The sequence below is a fragment of the Oryzias melastigma genome, linkage group LG9 (assembly GCF_002922805.2).
Source record: "Oryzias melastigma strain HK-1 linkage group LG9, ASM292280v2, whole genome shotgun sequence".
Classification (NCBI taxonomy): domain Eukaryota; kingdom Metazoa; phylum Chordata; class Actinopteri; order Beloniformes; family Adrianichthyidae; genus Oryzias; species Oryzias melastigma.
This window is the reverse complement of record NC_050520.1, coordinates 23241003-23251816: the sequence shown is the minus strand read 5'-3', so window position 1 is coordinate 23251816 and position 10814 is coordinate 23241003. Positions and strand designations below refer to the sequence as shown.

The window sequence follows — 10814 nt, the reverse complement described above, 5'->3', positions numbered from 1 at the left end:
TATGCATTAAACCAATTCTGCTCCAAAATAATTTTGATTTAGCTTCTTCTTAAAAACACAAACATAACAAAGTGACTTTTTAATTTGTAAAAAAAATCATCAGGTTAACTAAAAACTCCTTTTGACTATTCTTCATATTTGATCAAACGTGTCGCCAGAGGAGCAATCATGTCTTTTTTTCCCTCTGAGTCTCAATGATTTAATAAAAAGAACCTCTCATCTAAGGAAAGAAGGCAAATCAGTTTGTTTTATGTTAATACTTTAAGAAAATGGTCTTTCACAATTAAGTTTCAACAGTTACTCTATTTTAGATAATGGCATCCTAGCAGCTCACAGAAAACCTACAGCATTGAATATTTGCTTATCTGGGTGTCATGGTGGTGTAGTGATTAGCACACTAACACCAATAAAGCCCTGGTTTGAATCCTGACTGGGTCTTCTCTGTGTTGAGTTTTTTATCTTCTCCTTGTGAATCTGTGGGTTTTCTCTGGCACCTCTGACTTCCTCCCACTGTTCAAAACATCCTTCATAGGTTAATCGCTATTCTTAATTGCCCCTTAGGTGTGAATGTGAGTGTGCGGCCCTGGGACGGACTGGTGACCTGTTTGAGGTGTACCTCCCCCAACAGTAGCTGGGATAGTCTCCAGCAACCCCTTGACCCCAAAAGGGAATCAGTGTGTCTGGAAAATGGGTGGAAAGGTAGAATTAGGTAATTGGGATGCAGCATACTAAGTGTAGAGTCCTGAAGATGCCCAGAGAACCCCTAAAAGCTGCCAACGCAGTTGTGATAAGTTCTAATTTCTAAATCGTGTAGGTGCAATTGTTGGGCCAACACATGAGAGAAAGTACACGTGCAACAATGGTCTATTGTGTGTTAGTAATGACAAGACAATCAAAAATATGTGGCTATTCTGCCTATAAAAGGTTTGTTATTAACAATTGTGTGGGTTGGTTAGTGACGCTTTTAGCTGTTGCTTTTTCTGCTCACAAAAGGCACCTACACCTTGAAATCTCTTGATGTTCAGTCTCTACACTCCCACTTCTGTAGCTGAAGCCTACAGCTTTGCTGCATGAGCTGCAGCCACTTAGTCACTGCAGGGTGTGTTGGATGCAAAGGTGACGTAGGTCCACTCCCTTTATATAAAATCCAAATTCCTCATACTGCCATGCCCTTTGCAGTAAACCTGAAGAATTCACAATGGAATTTTTTTTATTTATTTTTTTGGTAATTTGATCCTAAATTGATGCATTTCAAACAAAAGGATTTGATTGCATTTTATTTTTTGATTTAACTGTATGACATCTTACAGAAATCATATAAAAGGCTCTGCAGGCTGTTTCTGAACCACTTGGGTTCTATTCAGTACACAAAAACCAAACTGAAGATATTCAAAATAACTAAACATTTTACCATTTTCATTGGAGTCCTACTAGACTTCACAGCTGCTAACATGTTAAAGGCCAAAGTTTTCTGCATATTTTGGAAAGAACTCTTCAGACATCTGTAGACAGGTTGCCAGGAAATCAACTCCTTCATTCCAAAAATAAGAATGTGGTTTAGTTTTCATCTAAGCAAACCGCGACACCTGTGGAACAATGTTCCTTACAGAGAAGCCCAGAGTGTAGATGTTTCACCATAAGCACTGCCTTTTCCAAGGTGTCCACGAAATGCTCTGTATACAAACGGATGACAGCGTTGGTCATCTGTCCGACAGCTGACGCTCAGCCCAATTCTGAGCATTTTGTGGAAGCATGTGGCCCAAATACACTGGCTTTGTTTAGACCTCAAACGACTGATGGGTTTGAACACGTAAGCTGGAAAACTTTTATGCTCCAATAAACACAGTCAATATTGTTGCTGAACATTGGACCAAAACTTCACCACAAGTTAAAAAAAAGAAGAAAAAAAAACAAGCTGTTGAATCATGTAGTTTATTGGAATGTACATAATTTTACTGAAACTCCTTCAACATTTATTTTATCGTTTAGTATTTATTTGAAATTGCCACTTTTCAATTTAAAGTAATATATTTTGTATTTTAGCTTAAAAATTCCCAAATTCTGATTGTTTATTTGAAAATCCTCATAAATGAACACTGGAGTGCATGATTTAGTTTTTCATCTAACTTTAGTTGCTGTAGTTTGGTGTTCGTCGAGACTCCGTCTGGGGTATGATCTAAAAAAAAAAACCTCTGCACTGCTTTTTTTTAAGTTGCAGTTGGGTATGTATAAATAGATAAAAATATGCCTAAATCTTACAAAATGCAATAATTCTTAAAAAAAAATGACATTGTAATGTTTATTGTTGCTGTTTTGGCATGCATCCTTGCAAAAGATGAATCTCTTTAAGTGTGCAGAAGGTTCTGTTTGTTTCACAGCAGTTCTGTTCCAGTTCCCATCATGCTGTTTTGCTGATGCTCAAATTCAAGCCATATAAATATTTTCATGGCTGGAATTCCTGTCATTGTGCTGGGCTTGTTGAACTGAGCTGCCAAATTGTTTGTTTTTTCTCTCTCAGCGGGGAGCTCTCCTGCATGCTCATATCTTCTTTTTTTAATACTGTCACTGGCCTTTTTTTAACGATTCAAACGGTGAACTTTAACTGGTTAAATGGTTACACCAGAGGAAAGGCTACTGAGGCTCATGTAACTAATTGACTTTCCCAGAGGCTGGGAAAGTTTGAGGCGGCTTCTCCCTGTCATTATCACAAGTGCACTTATTTCTGCAGGCCACAGCAATTAAAAGGCTCTAATGATGGCGAGCCAAGAAACCCTGCTAATTGGGGCAGACTGTTAATGAGTAACTAGGTATGCACTGTTTGTCCCAAACACTCATGGAATTTGCAGACAATGAAGCTGAAGCTTCAGTTTTCGGCATGCAAAGAAACGCTGCGGTTAGCTGTGTTAGATTTCTGCTCGTCAGGTCTGTCGTACGCTCTCTCCTTGTTGCACCTGATATTTTCATGGCGTCCCATGACTGTAATGCAATCATTGACGTGCCTTTACTGTTTTATGTACCAACACATTCTAGATAATTGACCAGAGCTTATAGCTCTCTGGGGTTGTAGAATGAGTAACTGAAACCAGTTTGTTCTACATTTGGCTCCATTTTAGCATTTTGGTGATTAACTTATAGTGGCACACTGTGCTCAAAAGTTAAATACTCTAATTAAGAAGATGGAAAAACTACTTTTACTGCTCTGAACCTTTATTTTTGTTAAATTAATGGTCAGTTTGTCACGTTAAAACAAATCTGTGGTGTTTATTGAATGAGTTTTTGTGCATTTATTTAAATAAAGACCAAACTCGATTGTAGATAGATTTTTACCCCCAAAATAAAACATTAAATACCTAAAACTTCTTAATGGACCAGTGATGTTCTTTTTTGTTTCTGATCAGTCTTATACTGAGATTACGTTGTACATTGCATCTTAGAAAACAGTAGCTTCACCTAAAACAGCTTAGAGAACCGTAACAAACTGAAAATCACATTTTAAAAAGCTGCATTAAAGAATCTGCTGCTTTTGTCTGTCAGAATGATTTATTTAGGGTAAAGCTAATACGATTTATCTGGATCTGACTTGTGCTACAATTCCATAGAAGATTCCTTAAGACACCTGTCAGCAGTTGAATGGTTTTGCTTAGGTAGGAGATCAATAAATTCTTACGTAACCACTTATGATGAACCTTTTGCACTTTGCTGATAGCAGCTTTATCATCTGTTTATGGTGAGGACAACATCTCAGCAGCCTGAGTGAATTCATGTGATGCTGGGTAATCAAAAGTAAAGTCAATTTACAGAATATTCCTAGATTGTTAAAGAAAAGTTTCACCAAAAGAAGTGCAGATTTCACATTCCGTTGCAGTTCTGCACGTTGGTGGCATTTGGATGGGTCTATTCTCGGCAGTGTGTATGTCTTCCATGTGGATGTTTGTGGTCGCGACTCTTTCTCCCAGCAGAAAATGTAAATACTGGATTCATTCAATCTGGTTCTAATACAGAAGGAATTTTACCAGCTCCTAACACTGCAGAAAATTTGAAATGATGGGCAGCAGCTTAGATTCTGCTCGAGTAAAAGATTGTTTTTCTTCTTAACCTCACATGTGAGTTTCATGTGCACAAAGTGACATCATTTTATAATTGTCATTTTTGTTATTTAATCTTTTGATTCACAAAAATACTTTTATTTTTGTTTTCAGAATGTTTTTTGTTTTTACAGGACGTCAAAGAAATCCAGAATTGTTTAAACAGAATGTTTGTTCTTTTTAATGTCTAGATTCGGAATGGCAACACTAGACTTATTGTATTCAGCCAGAAGTACACAACATATTTTGTGGAAAGCAAAACCTGCAAATAACCACAGAAAGCCTCACCAGATTTCTAAACAGACCAGCTGAGAAGTGACAGAAGTTTGTTTCTATAAGGAGCTACCATATGCGATGCGGGCCGTATCACAGAAAACCACTTCATATACATTACACACACGTGTATTTAGAGAAAACGGGATAAATAAAGCATTTACTTTGTGTTTGGATTTTCTGGATCTCAGCATCTTTTTGGTTCTCTTGTGTCTACATCAGGGAGAGTTCTTCATCTTTTTCTCCTTGTCTCCTTCTTTAGGTCAGCCTGGATTATTGACCTGATCAGCCAATGGCGCTAACGGTGAACCTGATTGGCCCTTCACCATGGGGGTTTAGGATATTTGGAGGAAGGGACTTCAAGAAGGCCATAACTATATCAAAGGTAATCTGTCATGGGAGCATGCTGAACACAGAGATTAAACAAAGGGCTTCGTACGCCTTATCAAACTGTACCCTCTGTTTTCCTCAAAACTCAGCCTGTAATTGCATACCATGGAAAGCAAACTTCCTCACTCCATCTCTCTTCTTTGTTTATGTCCACTGGTGTGTCGTAGGTATTTCCTTGACTACTGAGGCTGTTAGAATAGAGTGGAAGTAGACGGCATTGAAGGAAACCTCTGATTACAGTTAAAGTGAGGGGTTCCTGATGTGTTTTAGTGCAGTTTTCCAGTACTTTCTACTCAGGCGGTGATAATATCCTCTCAGGGTCAGAGGAGAAAAAAATAAAGATGCAACATTAGCAGTTCAAGGCACACGGTGTACAGTAAACACATCCAGGAAACCTTGTTCAGACCACCTTGCAGAGACACCCTGACCTGTCCAATGCACATCCTGCTGTGATAACATCAGTTTAGTTTGTGTCGTCTCCTTTCTCCTCACTGGCTGAAGGATACACTTGATCCTACGTCACGTCGTGTTATTTGAAGTAGAGATGTTATGTAGTGAAAAAGTGGAAGCAGGTTTTCTAAAACAAACTAGTAGTAAAAGTTTATCTTACCTTATCAGGGGTTAGCACCTTAAGAATTTAACAGGCTAATGCTCCTGATGATTACACCGCTATGTTTTAGTGTTGTAGCATATGAATGACTCACAATAAGTTAGGGATATTCTTATTTAAATTAGTGTTTTTTTATTTGGTCTGAATTTTAATGAAATATGCAAATATTCCCTTTGATACGACTAATAATGAACAAGAAGAAACACCATTTTTATTAGTATTCAATCATCCAGTCTCTGCTTCAGCTGGTCTCAAACGGGCTCTATGTAGTTCAGGTCAGGGGACTTTGTTGGCTTTAGCATAGGAGACACCCTGACTTCCTGAAGTCGAGCTGTGACAATTTTAGCACCAGTAGTGGAGCATTATAATCCATGAACAGAAAGTTGAGGGTTTGCTGGTGGAATTGGGGGCTGATGATGATTTTATGATGTCTTGTAGGCAAGAACCTGCAGTGACTGGGCCATCAACAGCAACCAAATCAGTACAGGATGGTAGACCGGTGCTGCATTGTCCAGGTCACACGGTCTTGTGTCCATTACAAATGCTGTGTCTTGATGTCAGTAGAGTCACCTGCAGCGGTCATCTGGGATTCAAGTCAAAGAGGGGGAGTTGGTTGGGAATGGTTTGTCCGGAGACCCTAGTACCCCTCTCATCCGGTAGCTGTGTGGGATTTGCAAAACCCTGTCTGAGCGTAGAGATCCTTAGGTACTGGTCATGGTTGCATTATATCCCTGGCAGGATCCCACTCCTTGGTCTGTCACAAACTCTACCAGTAGTTCTGTGTCTTGATGCAAGTCTGCTGATGACACTTTGAGACTTACCAAGATCACCTGCAACATCTGACTGCCAACTACCAACCCAAAGGTGTGCTATGAACTGGCAGCACTGCTTGTCTTTTACACAGCGTTGTGTATTCATGGCTGTTTGACTGATGAACTTGGAATGACTTACTGGAAATATATACCACAATGAAAAGGTTTTTCTTTTATTTTTTTTGGCTTTGGCAGCAATAAGTTAGACACACTGTACACAGTGAGACCACAGTGAGACTATGTATACAACGTAAACCGAGTTTTTTTTTTTTTTTTTACAATATCTCTAAATTATTGAGTGGTGTACATACAGTATATAAATATATATATATAAATACATATTCCCTACAGAAACTAAAGGACCAATTCAAGTTTGTGTAAATTCAAAAATGCCTCAAATATAAAAAGCACAGACCAAATGTGTCACCACAACAAAATCTTTGTTTACTCCAAGAGGAAGTGAACGGGCATCACACCTCTGCCTCCATGCTTGCCAAACAAACATCATGTTGATTAGCATTCTTTCTGCTACATAAACTTAGTAGAGATGTAACTGATTGGCTCTTTGGCCTCTTTATTTTTTTCTTTTTAATTTATTGTGCGGTTGCTTAATTGAGAGCAGAGTTTTGTGGTCTTCCTTCCCTCTAAGCAGCACAAGCAGCCTCCTTGACTTAGCTTTTGTTTTAGTTGGCCACTTGTCCGTTCTATGTTGCAGATAATCTCAGAGTGAGCTGATGGTGTTAGGAAGGATGTTTACTCGGTTTGAGGAGGTCACTCCACTGATTTGTTGGCATGAAACGGAAATTTGAGGTGTACTGAGGCTGTTAGTCAAGCTCAGGGACCATCAAGTGGTTAGGAGTGTCATCTGTACTCACTTCTCCACAGGAGAACAATGAGCCTGTCCTTGGTTGATCTGTGCTGATTTATTAGTCTATTTGTAGGTGGGAGGTTGTGCTTTGTTTGGGTATTTATTGTTGAGAGACAACCTTTCAGCACCTCTGATCATTGACTTTGTCAATCATTGTCAGACTCCTCCGTGCAGTCATGAGACACTGAAGCCTTTGCTGATGACCAAGATCCAGGACTTTGGTACCAGTGAGACTTAACAGGATCTTATTTTATTCTTCAACAGGTCAACGGGGGCAGCAAGGCAGAGCAAGCTGACCTGCAACCTGGTGACATAATCTTGGAAATCAATGGTGAAAACACAGCGGACATGCTGAATGTGGAGGCCCAGAACAAGATTAAGAACTCCAAGACGCATCTGGAGCTAGTGGTGGAGAGGTCCGTGAACATGCATGTGCTGCTTCATCTTTTTAATGGTTTTTTAATGATTCATATATAAACAAAATATTTAAAATAACAAACAAACCTTAGAACAGTGCAGTTTTATGAAAAGCAACCGTCTTCAGGTTTTCCCACATTCATTTATTTTTCTTTGCTTCTACCAAGACCTCAGTCATTTTACATTCTTCCCCAAATCATTGTACAAACAAAACAAGTGATTGTAATCAGGGGAAATGCCAGCATGTATGAACGCCAGTCCCTCCTATAAAAATGTTGTTTTGACATTTTTGAAGACCCTGTTTGCATGACAAGGAGCTGGCTTCTGGAAAGGCCTCATTTTCCTTTTGTTTTTTCAAAACGCTCATTCGCTGACACTGAAGGTCCTCCCTAAATTCTTATCTGCTCAATTTGGCTCTCCCACCACCCTGCTTTTGTAAAGCAAAGTCTTCCTATTTTATTGCATAAGCACACACTCACACACACAAACGCCCGTGCACGTTTCCTTCTCGGATGTCCCATGTCCATGTGAGTGAATTTTTCCCTTCTGACCTCATGTCTCAGACCAAATCAGAAATGCCATTCCTCCCAGTACAGTGCCACTGCAGATCTGTCCCGTATTCTGGCCGCTTTTGACATTGTTGTTGGTTTTTGTTAACCTCCATCTCCCACGTTTCTGTTCTAACTTTTTTTAGGTTGCTAGTTCTAAGGAAGCAATTTGGGTGGCATGAATTTATCATTTTTGCCTTCCTCTTTCTTCCTGTAAAAGCACTGAAGCAAAAAAAGGTGAAGTTCAGCAACAATTTGTTTTAAAGTAACACAGCTTGTCATAACAAAACTACAGGAAACCCTTATCAGCATATTACCAAAAAGGAGAAATACAATTATTCATCTCAGGCATGAAATTCATTTCAGGTGTAGCTTTTTTTAAATTTTATTTATTTTTTTTTTTAGGAAAACCACACGCTCACCTGAGTGTAACGGTTTTTCCCCTTAAATGTTTGAAGTCTGCGTCTGTAACTCCTTGTTTAGTCTTCACAGTTCACTGAGAACATATGGGGGTTGTTGACCAAAGTTTTTGTCACTCACTGACTCAGTTGGTGTGTAATGAAAGAGCTTCTTCTAAGCACAATTCCACCATAGAGTAACATGTGGGATTTCTGCTTGGACAGTTTCCATTCACCACCTGGTCAGCTTTTTTTCATATGACTCCAGATTGATGGCACCTTCAGACTTCTTTTTGCAATAATAACTTGTAACTTCATCTTGAAATAATTTCTGCTTCCTCTGCCTTGAAATATTCTTCACCATTTGCTGTTTTGATGTATAGGATTTAAATCAAGCTGAGGTTTAAAAGATGTTGTTTTTTGTAGATGATTGCAATGGATGCAGAATCAAAATACTTTTTTATTCTTTTTGATTGCACAGAGGCCACCAGAGTCGTGCCTTCTGTGTGATTTATCATGTCAGTCTTCCTGCATGCCTCGTTGCTTTGAGCTCAGCCGAGAACCTGTCTTGTCCTGTGGATTGGGGGGGTGTGCGGTGTGTTTGTATTGGCACTCACATTTATCATAATTTCCTCTCAAGTCTTTGTGATAGACTTGCTCAGTGTCTCCGTTTTTTATTTTGCAATGGAAGAAGCTGAGTTGCCAAAAAAGTCTGTTATTCTCTTTTTCCTAGGGTAATTACATAATTTAAAAACCATAATAAAATGGATGTTCATCAGAGCATTGACAGAAGGAATGTTAAAAACACATGTGCTCCAAAAAAGAGTGATTTAAACCAGATTCCACTTCAATTGAAGTTCATTTGCTTTTGTGGCTTTTAGGAAATGGATTTGTTTTGTTTCTGAACATGATATGTAATGTCTTAGAGAGCATCCGCTTGCTAGAATATTATTTATCTTGCTTTTAAAGTCGCCTTGCTTATTTTTGCATTGATATCCATACTGTTTTAAAATGAATTACTTTCCTAATTTGGCATCAATGTCATAAGACTGTAACCCAAGAGGAAGCATGCATAATGAAACTTTTGACTAAACTATGGATTTTATTCAAACTGAGTTTAATCTTGTGGTTTTTCTGACTTTTAAAGACCCGAGCCCTCCAGTCCTGGACAGACTAACGGCATTAGCACTCCAGAACAGCTCACTGAACGCTTCCAGGTCAGTTCTGTGGGACTTTCCATCTGTCAATAATTTTTCCTGATTAAACAACATTAAAAGTTGGAGAGAATAATGTTTCTGAAGTGTGATCTTATTTTGAAAAAGTTGAGGTCACTGTCGTTAAGCAGCTTTTTGTAAAAAATGTACATCTGTTTGTTATAATTCTCTTTAATTTAACTACTCTGCAAAAGAAACACAGAAAATCACAGAATGTAGAAGTTTGCAGGATCTGCATTACTCTTTGCATTTTACAGTACTTTTCTGCATTTGCATGTGCAAGATCAAATTACTTTAAACAGGCACAAACGCTCCACCATTTCTTTATTTTTTTTCTCTGTTTTGCAGGATGTGGTTGTAATGAGGCAAGATGAGAACCAGAACTACAGAGATTACTCAGTCTCAAGCCCCACATCACTGTATTCACCAGATTCTCCCATCAGCCCCAACGGAAAGAGGGGAGGGCTGACTCCAACCATCAACAAAAGGTATCACTCTTTTTTGTTATGCATTTACATAACTGCTGCAGATTTTAACAGTTTTAATTAGAACATAAAGATAAGAGTAACTGTGTTTTTAATGCAAATTCACTTGCACTAAAATCCACATTTCTGGCTTTTAATGAAGTCTCTTGCAAACACCCACTGCATAAATAAGCCCACACCTTTACCAGAAGCAACAAAACAGGCAGGTCAATCCAAACGGGAGTATCACAGGAGGCGAGTGGAGTCGTGGGCTTCCACTGTTGGACAAAGAACATGCACAGGATATCACATTCCGCTCTTTGCATTCACCTGAACAAAAGACAGAATGTAGAGCATTCACCAGAGGTTTCTGTGTGCGGACATTCGTTCATGGTCCTGCACAACTCTTACTGGATCAGTTTAAGGCAGATTATCTGTCTAGACAAGGATGACAAAGATCTTTTTTTAGGTGTTTTCCCACATTTTACTTCTACACAAATGTCTTGTTTTTTACTTGGAGGTAGTTTTCATTTAACTTTAACCGAAATTTGGGAAATACATTGTTCATTCACTAATTAAATGACGGTCACTGAATTATTCTGCTTAATTCAGACCAGACAGTAAGAAAGGCAGAGCACCTATATTTCTGTGTCCCTACATTTTATTGTACATGACTGACGTGTGCTTAAAAAAACGGACTTCATGGGACAAATTACCATCAGAAAATGATACTCA

General features: G+C 38.7%; 1 protein-coding gene across 2 annotated transcripts in view; it reads left to right on the top strand.

Moving 5' to 3' along the window:
- Positions 1–10814, top strand: part of pdlim2 (PDZ and LIM domain 2 (mystique)) — a 36428-nt gene that overhangs the window by 3360 nt on the left and 22254 nt on the right. For both annotated transcript variants that reach the window (XM_024276225.2, XM_024276224.2), the window contains exons 2-5: positions 4621–4743; positions 7303–7454; positions 9549–9618; positions 9964–10103. In XM_024276225.2, coding sequence (XP_024131993.1) covers positions 4651–4743; positions 7303–7454; positions 9549–9618; positions 9964–10103 — 455 coding nt within the window. In that variant the 5' untranslated portion in view covers positions 4621–4650. The remainder of the gene's footprint in view (positions 1–4620; positions 4744–7302; positions 7455–9548; positions 9619–9963; positions 10104–10814) is intronic.